General features: G+C 42.2%; 1 protein-coding gene across 2 annotated transcripts in view; it reads right to left on the bottom strand.

Moving 5' to 3' along the window:
• Positions 1-338: 338 nt before the first annotated feature.
• AADAT (aminoadipate aminotransferase) overlaps positions 339-25,841 on the bottom strand; it is a 44,319-nt gene continuing 18,816 nt past the window's right edge. The window contains exons 6-14 of one of the 2 annotated variants that reach the window (XM_063310302.1): positions 9,972-10,181; positions 8,222-8,287; positions 7,461-7,543; positions 6,896-6,992; positions 5,999-6,060; positions 4,180-4,244; positions 2,566-2,672; positions 2,353-2,454; positions 339-1,182 (exon numbers count right to left, since the gene is read on the bottom strand). In XM_063310302.1, coding sequence (XP_063166372.1) covers positions 1,141-1,182; positions 2,353-2,454; positions 2,566-2,672; positions 4,180-4,244; positions 5,999-6,060; positions 6,896-6,992; positions 7,461-7,543; positions 8,222-8,287; positions 9,972-10,181 — 834 coding nt within the window. In that variant the 3' untranslated portion in view covers positions 339-1,140. The remainder of the gene's footprint in view (positions 1,183-2,352; positions 2,455-2,565; positions 2,673-4,179; positions 4,245-5,998; positions 6,061-6,895; positions 6,993-7,460; positions 7,544-8,221; positions 8,288-9,971; positions 10,182-25,841) is intronic. The other variant, XM_063310303.1, reaches the window with a different exon arrangement.

The raw sequence follows: 25,841 nt of genomic DNA, 5'->3' as shown, positions 1-25,841 counted from the left end.
ATTGAAAAAAATTCTAAACCATTTACCGATGGTGAGTTTATTAAGCAATGTATGGAAAGTGTGGCAGATACGATTTGTCCTGATAAAAAATGTGACAACTTAGCCAAATTTCACTCCCACTGGAGTAATGGGTCCTAGATTTTGGATGCATTCTGTAAATTAGCCCATTTGAGGTACCTTGGTTCACAAACTGTTGCCCTAAGATGCAACAGTTTAGCCCAACTGAAGTTTATAAAGAAACAGACACAAGGGTTTTAGTAGTATACTGTATAGATGCAGCTGTTAGTTCTAAACTAGAGGATAGGAATCATATTTGACTGCACAGAAGGAAGTTCAATAAGTGATATCATTTTTAAAAGGTATGTAAAATCCTGCTTTTACACATTAAAATCTATCTCAAAGAAGGTCTGCTTTCTTAATCCAAAGCTTTAAGTATAGGTGATCAGGATTTCCATGGAAAACTTGCTCTGAAGGAATCCATATGATGGCATCAAATACAGCTTTTAATCTATAAGAGACACAGCATTCTAGACTAGAATATTTAATTAAACAGGCCAAAAAATAAAACTGCCCATATTAGAGAATCTATTCTCAAACCCGCTTCTTCTTACCTGTAAAAATGCTGTTTCCTTGAGCTCAAGTTTCCATTTGCAGAAAACTTTTTTCCATTTAAGTTTGTTTGCTTTAAAAGTCAAAACAATATATTAAAACATACACTAGCTAATTTAGAGAATTTCTGAATGGACCATGAGTAGTATAGAAGATACACAAAAACATTAAAAGGAATAGAAATTAAACCAACACAAATAAGCCCAACTCTGAAATGCATAATGCTTAATTTCAAGGAGAATAACAAGAGACAAAAAAAGAGCAGCACTGTGATGTCTGAAAAGAATTAAAAACATTGCTGGCAAAAGATTTCATCCTCACTGAGTGTTTTCATGGCAATATAATTAATAGGTAAATTCTGCACCTATTCTTACAACTTTTTGAGATGTTAATGTACAGTTTTAAAACAGCATATAAATTCTATATATTCTGTAAAATAGTATGTTCTGTACAGCTGGAAAAACACATTTTATTAAAAATTGGTTTATCCTGAAATCCTCTAGCTTCTTAAGGAATTTTCATTTAGTAAAATCATACAGCTTCTTTAATAAGTTCAGCCAACCTTTGGAAACCCTGTAACAACAACAAAAGCAGCTATTAATATGATAGTTATTAATATGATATGAATCAATAAACAGATGTAGTGTATATAAGGCTGGTTTGCAAAAATAAAAAGTTGGAAAGGTATAATGAATGGTGGTGGTACTGCAAAGTAGATTTAGCTATATTTCCTTTTCTCTTACCTCATCCATTTAATTTCTGTAGCTTACTATTTTGTACTCCTTTTTATGTTTTGTATAATACTGCTTACGCCAAAAGGTAATAGTGTAATAAGTGGGTATATAATTATAGTAAGAATAGTATTAAGGATTATTAATATAGTATAATATAATATGGTTTTGAACCTTATTATAGTGCCTCAAGGAGGGCACTAGGTGTGCTTGTGAAAGACCTGCACTTTCTGTTATCCAATCTTCCTTTCTTTCCAATGTAATTTCATGAATACAATGCAGAAACTAGAGTTGGAATTCCAAGGTATGAGATAATACACGTTGCATATCTTAACCCAACCTTCCTTCCATTTACTGTGCATTTTTCTCATGTTCCAATGCCATATACAAACAGGTTTCCACACTGAATATGCACTGAAATGTTCCATATACTGCCTGTACATGTTCCTGTACATTTAGATTAAGAGAAATCAGACATCCTCTATGCACTGGCACTATTCATGAGTTTGAGTGGAAAGAAACCTTTGTGCTTTAATCCTAAATTAACTATATTATATAGTTAAATTATAACTATATATTAACTATATAACAATATTCCTAGGCCAATTGACTTGATAACAAGATGTCATGCCTACATATTTTATGCATATATCTAAAAATATATGTAGTGGTCACAAACTCGTACCAATATTCCATGTTAAATGGAGATGATTCTAATATTACATACAAACAGGATCCTATAATTATCTGTACCAATCCTATACTGCATAGGACTGCAGCCTGAATTAATTTTCTAGTCCTTAAAACTTTCCAGCAAGTAACCAAATCATCCAATCAACACACACATTGAAAGTAATGTTATGTACATGAAAGTTCCAAATTTGATAGCCCAAATTCAGTGTGTTTCTCATAGAAAGACGGAAAGACCAAAACTGAATATGAAGTAGCTTATCAACTATCAAATAACAATAGACAAAATGGTAGATGTGGAGGCAAGCCAAACTGCACTCACCTGATCAATTTGATTTGGAGAAGACAGAGAGAAGGAGGCTCTGACATAAGAGCTGGGATCGGAACTGTTAATGTTAAATGAACATCCAGGAACCAGCAACACCTAAAGCAGAACCTTCCTCAGTCAGTCATAAGCTTCTTATATTAGAAACTTAAAGATTTTATTAGCCCTCTCTTCCCATTTTGATTTAGGTCCAGTATATATTTCTCATACCTGTTTCTCCAAAGCCTTTTTCATGATCAGTTCTTGGGTATCAGGAACTCCCTTAATATTAATCCATAGAAACATTCCAGCAGCAGGGATATGCCAGTCTGCCAGGCCTTAAATGAAAGAAATGGAGTAGCAGAGTGGAAAACAGAGCACAAGACATACATCCCTACCACCAACTAACCTAAGGAATAACTTTAGAAATGCACTGAAGTGTAAGTCATGATTTACGACTGAACTGTGTGCTGACTTTATCCTATCAGTGGGCAGGAAGTAGACTGGGATCTATTATCAGAACAGCAAAAGTTTCTCCTTTTGTTGTAAGAGAACAGCAGTAATGAAAAAGCTTTCTCCTCAGCTCTTCTGAGCCTACAAGTTACACTGTGAGAAAGAACTGTTGGAGGAAAACTAAGAGTGGAGATTTTTTTAATGAAAGAGATGTGTTCTGGTTTTGACTACAAAATCCTGGGCTGGGCACAGACTAAATAATAGCTTGGTATATGTATGCATTTCATTTTAAATTACTGCTGGTAAAGAAAATGCAACTTATTCTTTTCATTACAGGTGGCTATATTGCAACTTTACTTGAAAATCTGTTCAAATGAACAAAACAGGCTTTACTTCTGAGTAAACTTGCACATATGGGGCTGAGCTTTAGCCTGGCTACCAGAGAGTAAGGAAGATGGCCTTGACGGAGATCTGCAGGATCTGTTGCTTAGGCAACAGGGCCTGAAGCATTTTTAAGTCCAGTACTTTAAAATGTACTATGAGAGTACTATAAGAGAACATTTAGAAGTGGCTCAGGCAGGGGCCTCCCTAATTCATTGAACTGTAAGATGGAGAAGGCACAGCACAATCAGACCTGCAAAATTCTGTTATTATAGCCAATCTCAATAAAGGTAGTTTTAGCCTTCCTGTGCAATTGAATTCCTGGTCTGGTCTACCTAGTGGGGCTGACACAGTGACATGCACCAGACACAGTCTGGTGCAATGACTATCAGTTATAACGGTTAGCTCCAATACATGCTTTGTTAAATAAGCAGCTATAGACAATTAGCAACACCATTAGCAGAATGTAGTAACAGAATGTGGGAAATATTACTGACTTGACAAATGATACATATATCCAAGGACAGGGTTGAGTTTTCCTGGCTAGTAATGATGCCAGTAAATAAGTATACAACTGGTAGAGGACAGTTTCTTTACGAATAGCAACCACAATTGGAAGTGTATAGTCTGGAACAGTTGTAGGGGCATAGACAATAGCAGGGATGAAACACAGGGATGAAATGCAATGTAATAGTGGGGCAAAAGGCAAGCGAAAAGTACCATACTATATTTTCACAGGTAAATCTTTACTGAGCATTGAATAACCTCCAATAGGACAAAGAAGATGGATTTCACTGAAATGCTGTTTCATAAGAGCTACTTTTAACTGCCTGCTATGCTTGCTTGTTTATATGAATTGTTTTTATTAAAAGTAACTCTAAAGTGGGACATATTAACTTTTCACACACTTCTAAATACAAAGGAAAAAGCTATAAATTTCCTCTTATTATCTTTCTGGTAGTACACTTCAGTCATACATTAATAGTTCAAATGTTCATTAATGACTCCAACCTTTTAGCCATTTGTCTGCTGCATTAAGCATTACATCTCGCTGTTTCTTGTAAAAATTCACCACACTAGCAGAAGATGGGAAAAAGAAAAGGAAGCATAATAATGAGCAGACTCTTCAAAATTACAATTCTGATGTCTAAAACAAGGAAAGTTCATTTAGGGGAAGGCTTTATTATGGAAACAGCAATCTGATATATTTATTTTATTTTATTTTTTATTTATTTATTTGTCTATTCCGCCTTTATTATTTTTATAAATAACTCAAGGCTGGGAACATACCAAATACTCCTTCCTCCTCCTATTTTTCCCACAATAACAACCCTGTGAGGTGAGTTGGGCTGAGAGAAAGTGACTGGCCCAAGGTCACCCAGCCAGCTTTCATGCCTAAGGCGGGACTAGAACTCTCAGTCTCCTGGTTTCTAGCCTGTTGCCTTAAGCATTAGACCAAACTGGCTCTCCAGTTTAAATAAAGATTGCTGTGCCCTAAATGACAGTTGTGTGGAGACTGATTCTTTGCCATGCAGCAAATCATTCATGTACAGTATGATATTCTCCAAAATTGAGACAAATTTTCCATTGCTATAAGCATTTTTTTAAATGAAAATCTGTCAGGAAGAATACTGTACCTACAATCACTGTAGAAAGAACATTAAACAGCCTTCCTCCACATGGCTGTTTTGTGTATATCTTTTTTGATGCATCCAAACTGTATTGATTTCAGAAGCACTAACGAGCAAAAAAAATGGTGTATCATTATTAGGAACATTTATTGTTCAGATGACAATAACGATACAAATGTAAATGTATTAGGACTAGATTTTCAGTGATTGCAGCACAAACCTGTATATATCTCTGTTTCTCAGCTCTTTTCTAGCATAAAATGATATTAACAGATGTATGTATAACTGGTGGAAGGTATACATAAATTTGAACATTTATGTTCAAATAATGTGGTCTATGGTATTCTCATATAAAACAACAGTGCTAACACATATAATAGACTTGCAGGCTAGAACTAAAAACTGTGACCCAAAAGGAAAAAAAGATGTGGTAGGAGGGGGAAAAACCCTCCAAATCAGACAGAAGCTTAATTTACAGTTCTAGCAACCATCATGAACGGAAATGTTTAGGTAGCAGAAATTTAAACAGAGTTGTCCTCTGAAAAGAGTTCATGAGAATGTATTCCTTTTTTCATCTCTTCCTTTCAAATGTACACGACAGATTTCAACTGATGCCACTATGCTGATTATGTGTTCTAGCCACTGTATACTAATTTCTTATGAAAACTATCCATCTGATATACACTATCCTAGAGTTCCCAGCTTTGCTTGCAATTTTCCTCAGTTTCCCCAATTTGTAATTAACTACTCAATGAATGGCTATTTCCACAATTTCAAAAGCCAGCATATAAAATGCAGAATCCTGCAGAAAATGTACAATAAGTCATTTAAGGTACTGTCAGAAATAGAAATTTCATTCTAAATATATTTACTTAGAAGTTAGCACCACTATGTTTAACAGGATATAAATTCACTTACTGCAGTTCCCAGATGTTTTAGATTACAATTCCCAGAATTCCCAGCAAGTATTTCAATGGGTAGCTGTCTGGCAATTAAATCTAAATCCTATACATTCAAATGAATGGACTTCAGCACAATAAATTGTGTCTATTACTGTAGCCATTACATAAGTGTGTGTGTGTGTATGTAAAATTATTTGTGATAGTGACATTAAAAGCAATATATATTTAAAACATATACAAGGGTATAATAAAAAACACACAATATACCAATGATGGAATATATTAAATATATATTACCTGTCTACATGGTCCAGGAAACCCTTTAGTCCCCATTGTTGAAGAAGCTGGGTTATCATAAGCTAGAGAAATAGTGGGGCTACAATCAGTATGTTATTTGCTTATCAAGAGATATTAATAAATAATCTAAAATGGCTTAATAGAGAACCAAGGCCATGTAACACAATCCTATGGATGGGAAGATTATTCTATAGTAAGCTATAGTGAAAGAGCCAGTTTGGAGTAGTGGTTAAGGGCAATATGTTAGAAATCAGGAGATGGTGAGTTTTAGTCCAGCCTTAGGCACAAAGCCAGCAGGGTGACTCTGGGCCAGTTCCTCTTTCTCAGCCATAGGAAGAAGGCAATGGGAAATCACTTCTGAAAATGTTGCCTAGAAAACTGCAGGGCCTTGTTCAGGGGTCCAGACTGACTCAAAGGATTAAAAAAGCTATATAGAACTGTAGCCTTGTAAAGCTGATTTATAAACAATAGTGTTTATAAATAGATATGCCTGGCACTGATAGTGTTCTGCTAATAGAAGTATTAATAGTAGTAGTAGTTTGGTCCTGCATAATTTTGGGTGATGTTCAAAGCATTGCTTAATTCAGGCTTGTTCACAGCCTTATTAATATACAGCTACAGAAGTGGAATAGAGAAAGGGCTCGCTATAGAAAATCTAAAACACATCAGAGCTTTCAAACACTCACAATTGTAAACAAGTTATAAAGTAGTTTTAATGTGCTACTAAATAAAAGCTGTAAGGAGAGAGTTTTCTTTTTAAAATGGTCTATATTTTCACCTGATGGTACTTGTTTTCCATAGAAAAACCTTAATTTTTATTAAAATTATGTGTCAAAAAGTGTATAAAAGTTAAGATAATATATCTTTATATATAGTTGGAACCATGGAAATTCTTACCTGGGTGAAGGTACTGGTGTGCATTGTGGAAACCTGTATATGTAGAATAACTCTATCAATTAATGGCTTGGGACCAGTTAGAAATCCAATTCTTAGCCTGTGCAAGAAAAAAAAATCTTAAAATATTTAATTACATATACATAAAATGCCATGCCAGTATCATGGAAGACATATCTTTACTCCTATACTGATTTTGAGGCAACAAAAGAGGATTATGAAAGTGGTAGGAAGAGAAAAAAAACCTCAATTTTACAAGTTAAGGAAGTAGGAATCTAAGTAACTATAGTTATGGAACCTGGACAACTTTAGACAAAGGAAGTATCTGATACTGTTTCAGGAAAAAAGATTAAAGTGTCAAGAAATTGAAGGATATAAGATGGACACATGGAACAGTATTCAACTGTTAAATCATGTAAGTCAATTTCAAGGAAGACTACAATAAGAATGTCTTTTTTCAAATTAAATTTATACCAGTAGCTTTAGGGACTTTCAAAGTTTGTGCCTGGCCAGCCCCCACATAATTGAATGTCCAACTATGGTATCTTCAAGGTGCAGTTGAATTTACCCAGACGAGAGGATCTTAGAAAAGGAGTCAGTCCTGATAACTCGCCCATCAGTGTCCATTGAAAGAAAGGTTGGTGCCCAAGGCTTCAGGAAAGAATGCAAAGGTTTGCTGTTAGTAACTAATCCTTGCACATGATGACTCATGACACATTGTGGAACTTTTAAAAAAAAACTTGTGCGCACATTGTGAAACCTATTCATGCAACAAAACTGGGCTGCATCCAATATTTCCATTCATGCAGCAGGACTTCCCATTACACTCCCACTCATCTCAGTATCTGCCCCAGATCTGCTTTGGAAGGTCCACCAATTGTTTAAAGTATAAGTACGTGTGTACAAGGAGTGGAGCATCTGCCAATGGACAAGCAGTATTATAAATGCTGCCTCTTGACAGTCATATATTATCAAGATATAGAAAGTTACAATCAGCAGTAGACTAAATAGAGTGTTTTGGTCTAGTGTTTTTTCTTAAATTGAAATATGTGTGTAGATGAAATCACAGGCATGCTATTTTTAACAACTGATAAAAATGGTGAGATTGCTTGGCATATAACAATATAAACATAATGGTACGCTGTCAGGGGTACTGCTGTGGCCTGAAATGTGTATGTATCAGATGTCTATGGTATACCTTCATGTCTGCAGCTTTGAAAACAGCATCACAATTAATGGAAAAAATATTCTACTGAGTGTGGAAACAGTAGTGACAATCATAACACTTCTAGTTCAAAAATGTGTGATCAGCGACTGACAATAACTCACCTTGTTAAATTGAAGGAAATAATATGGATCATCTTCTATTATAAGGAAATCATATTGCCTTGCAAGCTGAAAGAAACACACACCCATGTACATACACACAAACAAAATAATAAAATCAGAAAAATATTTTGTTTCATAATCATGTATTATTGTTACCAATGAGCTCTTTTCTATTGGTGAAACATTCAGTTATTTTCTGTTGGGAGAATTTTGAACTCTCTGTTTCAGTTTCCTTACTGGGATCAATATGGTTCCAAAAGTCTCAGTCAAGCATGCAATGGAAATTCCATAGAGATTCATACTAATGGCAAAGCATATTATTGTACAAACTAGAAAGCAAATACAAGTCCAAATTTAAATCAATTCAAGAACTGTTGAACCTAAGAGCTTTTGGAAAAGAAAATAGTATCAAATTACAAAAAGAAAGTACATTCTAATTAATATCAGGAAATGCTCTTGAACAATAGAAAGATGATATATGGCAAAACTGATGCAGTTAGGCAATGTTAGGCATAAAACCTATGTCTTTTTTTTTAGCCATTTACAAAATGTATTTCACTTTGAAAATCATATTCAAATTGCTTTACTTTTTAAGATGCTATGATAAGATGAAGAATCATGGAAGGAAAAATTATTTGAAGTGTAGAAAATGTCAGACATTAAAATCTTATTGTTTAAACTGAGGTAGGAACCTATGGCTCTCTAGATAAACTTTTATCATCCCTAATCCCTGATTATCCTAACTACTGTGACTGATTGGAACAAGATCTAGAGGAATAGGTTTCCCAGGCCTGATTTAAAAAAGGTTCTTATATACAACCTCAACCTTCAAAATCAGAAAGGAACATTGAAAAAGCCAATCTACACAAACAAAATAAAGCATAGGCAAATTAAATTTCCCCAGAGAAATTAATTTGGATCTGGATATACAAAATCTAGAAACATTTATAGAATCTTGGGCCCAAAAGGCTGATGGAACAGAGTGTACGGTACCATATTACAATTATGTGTTTAATTAACAACTGTTTTAGTTCCAAGTTTTAAAAAGGACAAACTGAACAAATAAACGATCCTATGGAATAGATTTCTCCTCTCCTTGAATACACAAATATGGAAAGAAACATTATTTTATATTTAATATTGACATCACAGATTGCCTTTGCCTTCTGAAATGTGTATATTTTATTTTACAGATTTCTATTCTGACTTTCAGAGCAAGGCTTTCCCATGTGGCTGATAATAAACCTGTTAAAAACGAAACTAAGTAAATGGGTCAACAATAAAGTCAATATAAATATTGTCAGTTTTCAGAGGGCTTTCCACAAGAATGGAGCCACTATGGAAACAGTTATGTTCTTGGTAGCTACCAAGCTCAAAGACCTTAGCAGCAGAGCAGAAGCAGAGTCTTTGAAGTTAGTTTCAGTACTACAGCAGGCTTTAACAGATGCAGTGGTTCCTACAAATCAACTGGTCCAGACTATTCAGAGCTTTAAAGAGAACCTGTGAACAATCTTCATACATTACCTAATTTTGTCCATATTACTTTGCTGATGTTCTAAAAACATAGCTGAATCATACTGGATGGCTAATAGAGTTAATGTACTAGTAACACTATCAATTTTTTTTTATCAGAAATCATATTCAACAAAATTGGGACAGTCACTTATTTTAGACTGAAGTCTAATTTCAACTTAGATTAAATGCGATAAAATTGTTTGCAGAGGCTGTACCATTTATCTGATGGTTATACCTGATAGATCTCTTTCTTGCGTTCTGTTGTTAATGAGGCTCCAGTTGGATTGCCACCATTAGGAATTGTGTACAGAAATTTTGGGGTATCATTCTTGAGCTTTTTTACATCTTCTGAATTCCACCTGGAAAGAACTTCTTTCAAGGCTGTTGGAATCATGCCATGTTGGTCACTGGGCACATTGATGATGTTACAACCCAGTGGTCGGAGCTATTTTAATAAAAGATAAGACAAAAGCATTTATTGTACATATGCAATCTATTCAGCTTTTGATAAGTTAATTTCTAAACTTGCTGAAATGTGCTCATTTTCCTGCAAATCAACTGTTTTTATTTCCCACATCTTATTGGTCATCTTGTGAGCAAAATATGTCTTAAAATAATAAATTAATTCTTCTTAAAATATGTTAGAAAGATTGGTCAGCTTTGATGTATATTTTTCCTACTGTGATTTGTCTTTCTTTTCTGTTGGGTTTCTCAGGGCTGGTTCACAAGATAGATCACAAGACAATATAGTGGAGGATCTGGAGTCTGAGTGGTGATGGTCTTTATGCAGGATGCGATTTATGTGGAGCAGTTCAGTTTTTTGATTCTGAGAATTTCATTACATACATACAGTGGTGTCTGCAGGGGGAGGTCAAAACAAACAAGATGGAGGTTGCACCACTGCAACTGAAATCTCCCTGGTTTTACTGGTGTGCAATGTCAACGTGATCTAGTCACACCACAATATCTGCTACTATAAGGTAGCTATTAATGTGTTAAATGGGTTGTCCATTTCCTACATCATATTGTTAAGTGTATACCTACAAACTTAGGCATATATTAACAAGATGTAATTGTGTAAATTACACAATTATGTGTATTGTATGAGATCATTAGAGAACCAGGATTGGATGCAGATTCCCCTGAGATGCACATTCAAGTTTGCTGCTTTGAAATGTATAGGAGAGCTCCTAGTCCAACTTTTCCCAGTCTGGTACTCTCCTGATATGCTCAGACTACAACGCACAGAATTCTCAGTTAAAATTTAGCTATACTGGTTGGAAGTAGTGGTAGTAGTATTAGGAAAGGCTATAACAATCTTTCTCTCATCCCTGATTGAGTGAAACATTCCAGCAACATGAAGAATTTACCACAATGAAAGAAATGACATCTGCCTCATATATATGATATTCAGCAATAAGATTGTAATTTCAATAATATTAATGGAGTGACTAGAGAAAATAAAATGTGTAAACAATTATAGCAAAAGTTTAAAAGCTGTTTTTTCTCTTTCTGTACTAAGAGTTCTCCATTTATTAACTTATAAATGAATTTTATATAAATTCAAGTTTTATACAGCCACCTTCAAATGTATAATGAAAAAATATTTCCAGTAATACACTGTCATGTAATAACTTATCCAGAAATCCTATTCAGAGACAGAAAATACTGAACTATGATTGGTAATATTGACACATCTAAGATTTATTGCAGCATTTATCTGGATGTATGCATTAGCATATTTCACAGGGCACATAAACAACAAGGGAATACTTTATTGTAAACCGCCCAGAGTCCCCCATTGGGGGAGACAGGCAGTGATATAAATTTAAATAATAAATAATAAATATTGATCTCTGATTCACAAAATCAGTATCAATCAAAAAGGATCCATGTGAAATACCAACTTTTACAAATTCTTATAAAAGTGCAAGAATTTCATCTCATGATTCTGTATGCTGCAATAAACACCTGTAACCACGTTATAACCAACAGCTGCACCTTACAGCCCTCATGGTTGGCAAACAATGTTTTGAATGTGTTTTTGCCTAAAGATCCTGCACAGTAAGTACAATGGAAAAATACTTTCTTAATTGTATTATTGTATATATGGCCATGTTTTACTATGTAGGTTGTTATTTTATCTCAAGTCAGCAATAATACGCCACTGAGAAATAAACAAAATGCTTCTGACTTGGCTAGAATTCCTGGATAATTTCTACAATAAATTAGCCTGCTCTTCTGTTTGAAGCTATTTACATGGATGGGATATTTATAGTTTGATTTCATGCCCATTTCATGCAGGTTTGAAGGACTGCTTTTGAAAAAGACATGAGTGCAAGATAGAATAGAAAGCCTTTACAGAAATTAGAACTATCACTGCATCTGAGTATTTTTTCTTTTGCTATTATGAGTTCCAACCTTCCTCTTTGTGTAAATTTATGTACTGTAGAGGTTAGCTCTATTAAGTACTTACAGTTTTGTAAGAATTCGTGTATAGTACAAGCTGGCATTTCAGTCTGATCCCTTTTAATTGATATATGCATATATGTAACAATACAGAAAACAGAGCTGCTTTTTGTAAATTGGCTATTCACTACCTCTAAACAGTCCCTTGCAGATATAGGAATGAATAGAGAAAACTCCAGATGTTAATCAAGCCTTTGGGTAACATCTCCAGTGTTGTTTTGATATAACAGCTAGGAGTGCAGAGACATGGTCCCATTATGGCAGCAATAAGAGCTTGCTTTCTTTGTGCTAATAACATTCATAGGGGACAGGAAGAATATCTGGGGGGACCACGACCAGGACTTTTCTCTGTAAATCTCAATTATATTGAAAGCTGCACTGATTGCCAGTTTGTTTCCAAGTGCAATTCAAAGAGCTGTTTGTCACCTTTAAAGCCCTTTATGTATCAGGACCTGGGTATCTACAGGACTGTCTTCTTTTAGCTCTCTGTCTGTTGAGGTCTGAAAGAAAAGGCTCCCTCTGGGTCCTGTCTTTTAGGACATATCTGTTGTAGGGATCCTGTGGTCAGGCCTTAACAACTGCTGACCCTCTTCTCTTGAACAGTGTATCATACACGTCCCAATCATGTTAACTTTCCACACAGCCATCATGATCTGGCTGTTTCAGCATGCCTTTCGGGACTAAGAGAGTCATTTTAATCTCTCCTGATTAAAATGGTTAAAGTTATGATTGCTTCTCAGCTCACAGGATGTTTTTTATTACATGTTATTATATTGCTAGAATATCCCTAAATTTGTATGCAATATTTTCTAATTTTTCCATGCTCTTTCTTATTACTAAACTGTTTTCCTAGTGTACTGTCAGGAATCACGCTGAGACGAGGAGTAGGTCTCTAGTGTTTATTACTGCTACATAAGACAGATTCCTAACAAACTGAAGAAGCGTGGGAAAACCCAGACAGATAAACCCCAAAAGTTAAGGCGGGTCTGATCTGTGTCTCTTTGAATGGCTGCTTAATTCCTCAGTACTACGCATGCGTTTTCCCCCCTGGATAGAGGCCCCCTCCTGCTCGCCATTAGTACTCATGACATCACCCTCCCCTCCAGATTCACATTCCATTTCAGCCCCCTCCCTTCCAGAGGTTTGATAAGAGTCTATGTCTCCTTCTAAGCTCCCATGGGAACTGGGAAACGATGGAAAGTCTTCAAAGGAAAACTCCTCCAAGGACGAATCAGTGCTGCTCTCCAGGTCTGATAACTCTTCTGGCCCGGGTGGCTGCTGCTGGAAAATAGCTAGATAATTAGAAGAGTTGTCCCCCCTCCTCCCTGGGAAATTCAAGCCCAAGGTGGAGGGCTGCGGTTCCCTCCCCCCCCCCCGTTACTGGTGTCAAGGCTTCAGGCGGGGGTGGAAACTGCAAACTTACGAACCCCTCTGCTTGGGATTCCTCTGTTTGCTCAGCCAAGTGAGGAATCTCCGGTAGAGTGCGAGGCTTGGGTTTGTGAGGGAAAAGCTGATGGAATCGATGAACCAGCGTTGGTGCATGCACATCTCTGGCATTCTCTCACGTGCGCTCTTCCTCAGGGTACCCTTTCCAATGTATGAAATATTGGATGCCCCTTCCCTTCCTCCTAGAGTCCAGAATTTCCTCGACTTCATATTCTTCCTCCCCTTCCACAATTACTGGAGGGGAGGTAGTTGCGATCGCAAGGTACTTGGGGGAGGGTCTTTGGCTAGCAAGGCTCTGTGAAAGACTGGATGGATTTTCATGGATGCTGGCAGCTTTAAGCGATAAGCCACTGGATTTATCTGCTGTACCACAGTGAAAGGGCCCACAAACTTAAGAGTCCAACTTCTTGGAGGGTCTGGTAGAGGTCAAAAACTTGGTAGAGAGCCACACTTTGTCTCCTACTGCAATCGCTGGCCCCTCTTGTCTGTGAGCATCTGCAGCTCTCTTGTAAGCACTCTTTGCCCTGTTCAGCTGCTCCTTTTAACAACTCCTGTGCGGCTTGTTGCTCTTTAAGAAAATCAGCCGTGGCTGGAACAGCTCCCTGCTGGGAGGAGGTGGGCAACACCCTAGTGTTAACCCCGTAGAGTGCTTGGAAAGAAGACATCTTGGTAGAGGACTGCACAGAATTATTATATGTAAATTCGGCCATGGGGAGTAGGGCTGGCCAATTGTCTTGCTGATAAGTGGTGTAACACCTGAGATACTGCTGTAACCATTGGTTAATTTTATCAGCTTGCCCGTTACTAGCCGGATGATGTGATGATGACAGGTGGATCTGGACCCCTAATGACTGGAAAAGCACCCTCCAGAACCTGGAAGTGAACTGAGGGCCTCTGTCACTCACCAAGTGATTTACCATGCCTCTATACCTAAAAACATGGTCCATGAACAACTGCACTGTGGCTTGTGCAGATGGGAGGCCTTGCAAGGAATAAAATGCACCATTTTAGTGAAAAGGTCCACCACCACTAATATGGAAGTCAGCCCCTGGACCAGGGGTAAATCAGTGATGAAATCCATGGAGATTATATCCCAAGGCCCCCTGGGGGTGGGTAGGGGTTGCAAGAGTCCTGTGGGCTTCCCTGGGAGAGGCTTGGCTTGGCTCGTCTACAGGTATGACAAGAAGCCACGTAGCCCTTTATGCTGCAGTCATCTTAGGCCACCAGTAGTCTGAGCTCTATGGAGAGTTTTGAAAACACCTCCGTGGCCTGCCGTTTGATGGTCATGGCAAAGTCTCAGTACTTCTTCCCTCAACGAGGGGGGAATGTATAATCGCCCGCTATGCCAGAGAATTCCTGCCTCCACATTGAATGTCGAGGCAGTGTCTTGCGGGCCCCTCTGGAGGTCATCCATCCTGGCCCTGGCATACGGGTCTTGTTGCTGCTGAGCTCTGACTCTTGTAAATAGGTCCTCTGCTTGTCTGCCTGCTGCTAAAATCTCTGTTTGGTTCCCCCTCATAGACTGATCAAAGTTGTGAGGTTGTAATATAGTAGCCTGTACCTCCTGGTGAGTGGCGGGGGTTGCCTGAATGGATTGAGACAGGGCATCTGCCAAATGGTCCTGCGCCCCGGGAACATAAGAAATAACAAAATTGAAATGGGAGAAAAAACTGGCTCCATCTGATTTGGCATGGGGTGAGGGATCTGGCGTTTTGTAGAAGCTGTAAATTCTTGTGATCGGTGCAAACTTTCACAGGAAAGGCTGCACCTTCTAGCCAGTGCCTCCACTCTTGGAATGCTGCTTTAATTGCTAGCAACTCCTTGTTAAAAACATCATAGTTTCTTTCTGCTGGTGAGAGCATGCGTGAAAAAAAGGCACAAGGAAGCAATGTATTCTCGGTTTTGTTTGTATATTGCAATAACACCGCCCCAATGGCAATATCAGAAGCATCTGCATTATGAATTGCTTCATGGGATCAGGGTGTTTTAACAGCGGCTGGGATGCAAAGAGTTGCTTGAATTCTCGGAATGCTGCTTGCTCCCTCTCCCCCCAAATGAATTTTGATCCTTTCTTCAAAAGCTGTGTGAGGGGTTTAGCCCTGTCACTAAATTTTTTTATGAACCTCCTGTAAAAATTGCAGAACCCTAGGAACCTTTGTACATCTTTCACATTTTGGGGGGGTTGCCAAGAGAGAATTGCCTGGACCTTAGAAGGATCCATGGATATGCCTTCTGTTGATACTTTATAGTCCAGGAAATGTAATTCAGTTAAATCGAAGGCACATTTCTCTAGCTTGGTGAACAGCTTGTTCTCTCAGTCTTTGCAAGACATTACGTACATGGGTTACATGAGTTGTAGCATCGTCAGAGAAAATTAATATGTCATCTAGATAAATGACCAGATACTTACCTAGTAAATCAGAGAAAATTTGATTCATAAATCAGGAAAATATGGCTCCTGCATTAGACAAGATATTCATGCCCCTCTTTCATCCGGATCAGACTGTAGGCATTCCTGAGGTCCAACCTAGTAAAAATGCGTGCTTTCTGTAAGCGATCCAGCAGATCAGATATTATCGGCATGGGATAATTTTCTTTTTTTGTGAGTTTATTGAGGGAACTGAAATCGTGTACCACGCTCATGGGTGCCTCCTGGTTTGCCGGTGCCAACGGGTCAGGCTTCTTTGGTACGAAGAAGGTAGGAACAGACGCTGGGGAAGTAGATGGTCGGATGAAACCCTTTTGGAGATTAGAATCCAAGTAATCCTTTAAGGTGGCTAGTTCCTTGGGGGACATGGGGTATTGTTTCCTTGCTGGAATCTTGGCTCCTGGTATCAACTCAATGGTGCAATCACAGTCCCTATGGGGGGGGTAGTGCTGTGACCTCTTGTTCGCTGAAAACGTCTGCGAAGTCTGTGTCATGAGTAAGGATGGCGAGCAGGGGGCTCCCTTCCAGACTGTTAAGCGCATGCGTAGCACTGAGGAATTGGTGAGCCATTCCAAGAGGCACAGATTGGGACCGCCTTAACCTGCGGGATTTATATGGCTGGGTTTTCCCACGTTTGTTCAGTTTGTTAGGATTACTGTTGTGTATTATCAATAAAACATTAGAGACCAGTTCCCTCTCTGAGTGTTTCCTGGGAGTCAGGACATCAATCCTAACAAACTCACACTCCCATCAAAAGAGGGAGGAACAAGGAATTAAGGAGAGATTTTTAGAAATGTCTGCAGAAAACCAAGAAATGCGGCTCGCCATCCAGCAATTGGTAGCAGCCCTACAACACCACCACCACCAAGTAGATCTCCAGATCAACACATTACAAGCTGCCATGCTACAGCAGTTACAACAACCAGCTCCGATTAACCCACAACTAGCAGCAGCAGCAGCAGCTCCACCAGTAATGTTGAGATCCCAGGGCAGACTACCAGAGAAATTTGGAGGAGAAGCAGGACAGCTGAGAATCTTTCTCACACAGTGTACTATGTTCTTCGATAGCAGACCCGCAGAGTTTCCCACAGACAGAACCAGAGTCACTTTCATCCTAGGCCTGCTAAAGGGACCAGCTGCCAAATGGGCTATTCCCACGGTGGAGAACAACGACCTGATTCTCAACGACTACCAAAACTTTTTGGCAGGGTTCCGAGCACACTTTGACGACCCGATCAGAGAAGCCACGGCCAGCCGGGAAATTCGGAAGCTCAAGCAAGGTAACAAGAGGGTGGGAATCTACATTGCGGATTTCAAGTTATTAGCAGGAGATCTGGACTGGAATGAGAGTGCATTAAAAGACCAATTCAAACAGGGGCTGGATGAAGAGATTAAGAATGAATTAGTGCGCCAGGGAACACCAGCTACCCTAGAAGCCTTATATCAGTTATCGGTGGTCATAGATGCCAGGCTAGAAGAGCTCAGGCAGATGCAACCGGGGAGAAACAGGACCCTCAGAGTGTTTTCAGGATTTCCAGCTCTCTCCGTAGCATCCTCTCACTCAGCACAAGAGGAGCCAATGCAGATTGGGGCAAGCAGGAGACTGATTTCCGAAGCTGAGAGGCAGAGAAGGAGAGAGAGAGCCCTTTGTTTCTACTGCGGAGCCCAGGGGCACACGGTGAGAGCTTGCCCAGCGAGAGGCCAAGCAGCCTTAGTAAGACCCCCAGGGCAGGCAGCTGAAACAAGACCCAATCCCCACCTCTGTTTCCAATCAGGGAAACTCTGTCGGTCTCCCTCCACAGAGCTCAGCAGGGAGACCATCAATCAATTAAGAAGGGCTCATTCCGAGGATTCCAGACAAGCCTTTTACCAGTAATAATCCATGTCAACCCAGAGCACCAGGTCAAGCTAGAGGCCCTCATGGATTCTGGAGCTTCAACTAATTTTACTGATGCGCAGACCGTACAAGACTGCAACATCCCGACCAGAGAATTACCATCCCCCATAGAAGTGGAGACCATTGACGGCCAGCCCCTCAAGGCAGGGCCGATTAGAAGGCTCACAGAACCGGTGCAACTGACAACAGGAGACCACACTGAGTGGATCCAGCTTTATGTTACTGCATCGCTTAATGTGCCGGTAATCCTAGGCACACCTTGGCTGAGGATCCACAACCCCTTGCTGAACTGGACTACAGGAGCAATCTCCTTCCCAGCTGAGGAATGCCAGCACCACAAGATTCAAGCCGCCCCATGCTCTCCAGCAACCAACACAGTCACTGAAGCAGGGGGGGTCCAGTTGCCAGCCAAGTATGCGGATTTTGCAGACGTTTTCAGCTAACAGGAGGCCCACAGGCCTGTTGCAACCCCTACCCACCCCCAGTCAGCCTTGGGATACTGTCTCCATGGATTTCATCACTGATTTACCACCGGTCCAAGGGCTGACTTCCATATTGGTGGTAGTGGACCTTTTCACAAAGATGGCACATTTTATTCCTTGCAAGGGCCTCCCATCTGCACCAGCCACAGCACAGTTGTTTATGGACCATGTCTTCAGGTATAGAGGCATGGTTAATCATGTGATGAGCGACCGAGGCCCACAGTTCTCTTCCAGGTTCTGGAGGGCCCTTTTCCAGTCATTAGGGGTCCAGATCCACCTGTCATCAGCGCATCATCCTGCCAGTAATGGGCAAGCAGAGAAAATTAACCAATGGTTACAGCAGTATCTCAGGTGTTACACCACTTATCGGCAAGACAATTGGCCAGCCCTGCTACCTGTAACGATTGCCTAAACCCAAATACTCAGTCTCACAAGCTCGGGCTTAAAGATAACTGATTTATTAAAGGAATAGTATGCAAATACAGAGAAAGCTGAGAATGAGCAAAAGCGCGCCAAATACAAACTTAAAAGCCTTGCTTGTAAGCAGGTCCCGCCCCGTCGCTCGTCAGGACGCTCCCCCTCCCAGGTGCTGGAAGCCGTTAGACGCGCCTGGGAAAGTAACCTTGAACAGGAGCGCAAACCCAAACATGCATTCCAAGCCCTCAAAACAAGGGAGGGCGAAAGAATGGAAAAACCCCGGGTGAAAGAACACGGAACAGAGAATGACATGTGAAACGTTACAATGTTAACCATACATTAGAATGAGAACATGACATATTGCCCCCCCAAAAGAAATTAGGGAGCCGGTTTGTCAGGATAGGCAGAGTGAAATTGGGCTACGAGACGAGGAGAATGCACGTCTGGAGCAGCAACCCATTCAGGATGAGGGAAATGTTTCCAGCGGATGAGGTATTGTAGAGTGGAGCGCTGGCGTCTGGAATCGAGGATAGATGCCACCTCGAAGTGTTGCTGGTTGTCAATCATGAGGGGAGGTGGAGGAATGGGTTGTGGATGCCAACGGTCCGACGACAGGCAGGGTTTGAGTAAACTACAATGGAAAACAGGATGCAAACGTTTAAGGTTGTGAGGTAAATCAAGTTTAAACGTAACAGGGTTGAGTTGAGCAACAATTGGAAAAGGACCGACAAATTTAGGACCAAGTTTTTTAGAGGGTTGTGGGGACTTGATAAACTTAGTTGACAAGTAGACTTTATCTCCGACCGCAAAAGATGGTTCCGGGGAACGCTTTGCATCGGCATGGCGTTTGTAGGTAGCCTGGGCATGTTGGAGAGCGAGTAGAATATTAGACCATGAGTCTTTGAGAGAGTCTGCCCAGCCAGCGAGGGTGGCTGGGAGCGGTTGAGGATGAGGAAGTTCAGGAATCGGAACGAATTCACGTCCAAAAACTGTTTTAAAGGGAACTTGACCAGTGGTTTGATGAATGGAATTGTTGTAAGCGACCTCAGCAAATGGGAGTAAATCGACCCAGTTGTCTTGCTGGTAGTTAACAAAAGCTCTGAGGTATTGTTCCAATGTAGAATTAACCGCCTCTGTAGATCCGTCCGTTTCCGGATGCCAGGCGGTAGAAAGCGATTGTTTTGTACCCAAAAGTTTCAAAAATGCCCGCCAAAATTGTGACGTAAATTGTGTGCCTCTGTCACTCACCAAACGGGCGGGGATACCGTGGAGGCGGTAGACGTGGATGAGGAAGAGGCGTGCCAGCTGTTGTGCGGTGGGGATAGAAGCGCATGGGATAAAGTGGGCTTGTTTGGAGAAAAAGTCTTTGACGACCCAAATGACAGTTTTGCGTTGACTAGGGGGTAGATCAACGATAAAATCCATGGAGATATCCTGCCAAGGGACAGATGGAGTGGCCACAGGTTGAAGGAGACCTTGGGGCTTGCCCGGTTTGCGCTTTATCGCCGCACATACAGGGCACGCAGTGACATATTCCTTCAAGTCTTTGAGTAAAGTTGGCCACCAGAATTGGCGGCGAACGAGGTGCAAAGTTTTCACGTAGCCGAAATGTCCAGCTAGCTTGTCATCGTGGCAGCGCTGGAGTATGGTTTTTCGCATTTCTTCGGGTACATAGAGACGATCGTTGCGCCAGGCAAGATCATCGGTGAAAGTTAAAATGTGTCTATTGGCTTGCAACCAAGTATCTGTTTTAAGGTGGGAGAGCAACTGTTGTTGCAAATCGGAGGGAATTGACAAGGGAGGCGGGCGGCTGGAAGGCGGAGCGGCTGGAGGCGGAGTTGATTGCGCTCGGGTCTGGCTGCGAGTCACCGCTGCCAAACCTAATTGTTTGTCGGTCCAGACGGTGCCTTGGACCGTTGGCCCTGGGCCAGCATCTTGGGGTCTGCGCGAGAGTGCATCAGCTAAGAAATTTTTCTTGCCTGGTATAAATTTAAGGGTGAAGTCAAAGCGGTTGAAAAACTCAGCCCAGCGCAGCTGTTTGGGACTGAGTTTCCGACTGGTGCTTAAAGCTTCCAGATTTTTATGGTCAGTCCAGACTTCAAAAGGGTTTGAAGTGCCTTCCAATAGGTGTCGCCACGTCTCTAACGCTGTTTTTACAGCAAAAGCCTCCTTTTCCCAAACATGCCATCTTCTCTCTGTTTCCGTGAATTTGCGAGAGAGGTAGGCACAGGGTTTTAAAGCGCCAGATTGGTCAGCTTGTAAGAGAATTGCTCCTATGGAAAAATCAGAAGCATCGACTTGTACCACGAAGGGTTTAGAGGGGTTTGGATGCTGTAAAATCGGTTCTGTGGTAAAGATTTGTTTTAGCGCTTCAAACGCTTGCTGACAGGCGGGAGTCCATTTAAGGAGCGCGCCTGGGTTCTTTGAACGTCGCGTATCCCCCTGTCCTTTAGTTTTTAACAGTTCAGTAAGGGGGAGGGCGATTTCCGCAAAATTTTGGGCGAATGTTCGATAGAAATTAGAGAATCCAAGGAAACTCTGTAATTGTCTCCTGGTACGGGGAGGTTCCCATGCCACGATGGCTTCTACTTTTGCAGGGTCCATTTCAATGCCCTGAGCTGAAATCCGGTACCCTAGGTAATCAATTTGCGACTGATGAAAGGCACATTTTGACAGTTTTGCATACAGCTGTGCTTTTTGCAATTTAGCTAGTACCTGACGCACCAGGTGGATATGTTCTGACATGGTTTCAGTATAAATCAATACATCATCCAAATATACCAGTACCCCCTTAAATAGGTGGTCATGCAAGACCTCATTGATTAGTTGCATAAAAACCCCAGGTGCCCCAGATAACCCGAATGGTAAGACTTTATATTGGAAAGCCCCAAGAGGACAGTTGAACGCTGTCTTCCACTCATCCCCTTCCCTTATGCGAATGCGAAAGTAGGCTTCTCTCAAATCCAGTTTTGAAAAGATTTTGCCTCTGGCCAGATGTGATAACATATCTTTGATCAGGGGCAAAGGATATTTATTTAATATTGAGACCGCATTGAGCCCGCGGAAATCGGTACAAAGCCTTAATGACCCATCCTTTTTTGGCCTGAATAGGACAGGCGCTCCTACCGGGGAATTTGCCGGCTCAATGAAACCTCTAGCTAGATTTTTGTCAATGAACTCCCTTAGCGTGGTAAGCTCTTTGGGAGACATGGGGTATATTTTTGGGTGAGGCAATTTTACATTTGGTAAAAACTCAATGGCACAGTCCGTTTTTCGGTGGGGTGGCAAGCGATCTGCTTCCTTTTCCCCAAATACTTCAGCAAAATCTTGGTACTGATTGGGTAGCCCCTCAAGAGGTTGAAGCGTTTGCACAGTGGTATACGCTACCCCACCACCCTCCATGTCCTCCAGTAGGTCCTTTTCGGGTACTTTGTAAAATCCATCTGCAAACGTCACAGTTCTATGCAGCCAGTTGATAAAAGGGTTTTGCTTCACAAACCAAGGCATCCCTAAGATTACCAGAGGACCCCCCACTGGAGCTACCACAAATGGCAGCTTTTCCTGATGGGAGCCCATCTGCAAGGCGACCAGTCCCGTGGAAAGATTGACTGCTTTCCCTCCCGCCATAGTTCCATCCAATTGGGTGAAAATCATGGGTCTTGGCAAAGGGAACGTGGGCAGTTCCAGAGCCGCTACGACATCAGGGTGCATCAGGGAACGGGAGCAACCCGAGTCTAGCATGGCCCACACTTCCACCGTTTTGGTTTTTGAGCTTAGTTTAACTTTAACAGTCAGTGTGGGGAAGTTTCCACTCACCGAATCATGGTTACGCCCGGTTTCTTCCACCTGCCCTAGGGCGCCCTTCAGGGCAGGTGGTAGGCTTTTCCCGCCGGCTGCTCGAATTGCAACTCTTCCTCCTCTTCACCGAAGGGAAGGTCTGGGGGGTCCAGTTCCGCGAGGGCTGCCTTCAGTTTTCGCGGTGGAGCAGGAGCAGGCGTCTTTACCGTGGGTTTCGTCTGTCGTTCCTCTGGACGGCGTCTTGGGCACGAAGTGGCTCGATGTCCTTCTTTCCCACATCTGAGGCACTGACCCTTGGAGAACCGTTGCTCCCTCTCTTCTTCCCAGGTTTTTGGTTTGGGGCGGCTGGCAAGTCCAGATGTGCGCGCTCCTCTAGCGAGACGTGTTTGTCTAAGCTCCTTGGTATGGGCATAGGTTCGTAGGGCATTTTCTGCGCTTCCCGCCAACTGAATCCACCCATATAGCGTTTTAGGGTCATCTCTACCCAGAGCCCATCGAAGGATTTCGGGTTCAAGCCCCTGCTTGAACAATTCGATGATTGTTGGCTCAGACCAGTCTTCCACTTTTCCTGCCAAAGCTTTAAACTCCAACGCATATTTGGCAACTGGGAGGGACCCTTGGTAAAGTTTCCGCAGGTCATTTTTGGCCGTTTCTTGAGCTAGGGGGTCTTCGAAATGCTCTTTAAGTGCCCACAAAAAGTCATCGAAGTCCTCTAACTCAGTTGCCTCAGCTTGGCATAGTTGCACATACCAATCCGCTGCCTTTCCTCTCAGCTTGTTGGCAATGAAATTGACCTTGCCATGTTCAGACCGAAAATTTCGACCCCAATCCTCTATGTAGTGCTTGGCATTAGTAATAAAGAAGGAGAGCGTGGTGGGATCCCCATCGAACTTCACTCCAAATGGTGGGAAGGATCTTGCCGGCTCAGCTGGCTGTGGCGGTGCCGCTAATGTCAGCGTGCGCCGAGCCCCCATGGGTGGTCGATCCCTAGGAGGTCTTGCCTCTCGCTCCCCCCCTTGACGGGCTGATCGAGTCTTGCTTCTCCCCCGGGTCACCATGGTACTATGCCTGGGGTACTGTGACGGCTCTTCCTCCCAATCCTCCGGGGTGGGCTCTGCCTCTCCGGGTAGATCCTCTTTGGGTAGATCCTTGAGGATCGTCACAATTAAATCCATTTTATCTTCTAATGCCCTCATACGGGCCGGAGTGACCGGCTCCTCCGAGGGTTGGTTGGTTACCACCACCCTCGGTGACAAGGGGACTTCGTGCTCCCAGGTCAATTGGGGAGACCCCCTCCCCTGTGCTCTTTCCATGACAGTTCTATGTTCACTCCTGAGACTCTCCTGCATGGATATCAGCAGCTCGTCCAATTGGATATCTCGCAACTCTCGACGGGCTGCTCTTTGCGCTCTCGAAGTTAGCACTGGCCGGCTTTTGACCGCCTCCCGCTCTTCTTCGCTTCCCTCACTTGCGCGCAGTTGAGGTTGAGGTTCTGTCATCGCTAGCGTTCCCTCTTATCCAATGATTGGATGGGGCTAGCGGAAAATGGGTAGAATGATTCTCAGCTTTATGTAACGATTGCCTAAACCCAAATACTCAGTCTCACAAGCTCGGGCTTAAAGATAACTGATTTATTAAAGGAATAGTATGCAAATACAGAGAAAGCTGAGAATGAGCAAAAGCGCGCCAAATACAAACTTAAAAGCCTTGCTTGTAAGCAGGTCCCGCCCCGTCGCTCGTCAGGACGCTCCCCCTCCCAGGTGCTGGAAGCCGTTAGACGCGCCTGGGAAAGTAACCTTGAACAGGAGCGCAAACCCAAACATGCATTCCAAGCCCTCAAAACAAGGGAGGGCAAAAGAATGGAAAAACCCCGGGTGAAAGAACACGGAACAGAGAATGACATGTGAAACGTTACAATGTTAACCATACATTAGAATGAGAACATGACAGAATTCTACCCATGGCAGAATTTACTTATGACAACTCTGTACAGTCATCTACCCAGATGTCTCCGTTCCAAGCACTCTACGGGGTTAACCCTCAGGTGTTGCCCACCTCCTCCCAGCAGGGAACTGTCCCAGCCGCGGCTGATTTTCTTAAAGAGCAACAAGCCGCACAGGAGTTGTTAAAGGAGCAGCTGAACAGGGCAAAGAGTGCTTACAAGAGAGCTGCAGATGCTCACAGACAGGAAGGGCCAGCGATTGCGGTAGGAGACAAGGTGTGGCTCTCTACCAAATTTTTGAAATCTACCAGACCCTCCAAGAAGTTGGACTCTAAGTTTGTGGGGCCTTTCACTGTAGTACAGCAGATAAATCCAGTGGCTTATCGTTTAGAGCTGCCAGCATCCATGAAAGTCCATCCAGTCTTTCACAGATCATTGCTAGCCAAGGACCCTCCCCCAAGTGCCTTACGATCGCAACTGCCCCCCCCACCTCCAGTAATTGTGCAGGGGGAGGAAGAATACGAGGTTGAGGACATTCTGGACTCTAGGAGGAGGGGAAGGGGCATCCAATATTCATACACTGGAAAGGGTACCCCAAGGAAGAGCGCACGTGGGAGAATGCCAGGGATGTACATGCTCCAGCACTGGTTCATTGTTTCCATCAGCTTTTCCCTCATAAACCCAAGCCTCGCATTTTACCCGAGATTCCTCTTTCGGCTGAGCAGGCCGAAGAAGCCCAAGCTGAGGAGTTTGTGAGTGTGTACCTCCCCCCCCCCCCCCGCCTGAAGCCTTGCCTCCAGTTACAGAGGAGGTGGGGGAACCACAGCCCTCCACCTCGGGCTTACAGTTCCCAGGGGGGAGGGGGGCTGACTTTTCTAACTCTCTAGATGTTTTTGCAGCAGCAGCCACCTGGCCCAGAGGCGTTATCTGACTTGGAGAGCAGTACTGCTTTGTCCTTGGAGGAGTTTTCCTTTGAAGACTTTCCATCGTTGCCCAGTTCCCATGGGACCTTAGAAGCAGACGGCGAATCTTATCAAGACTCTGGAGGGGAGGGAGCTGAAATGGAATGTGAATCTGGAGGGGAGGATGATGTCATGAGTAAGGATGGCGAGCAGGGGGCTCCCTTCCAGACTGTTGAGTGCATGCGTAGCACTGAGGAATTGGTGAGCCATTCCAAGAGGCACAGATTGGGACTGCCTTAACCTGCGGGGTTTATATGGCTGGGT

This window comes from Candoia aspera, chromosome 8 (genome assembly GCF_035149785.1).
Source record: "Candoia aspera isolate rCanAsp1 chromosome 8, rCanAsp1.hap2, whole genome shotgun sequence".
NCBI lineage: Eukaryota > Metazoa > Chordata > Lepidosauria > Squamata > Boidae > Candoia > Candoia aspera.
This window is presented reverse-complemented; position numbering and strand designations above follow the sequence as displayed.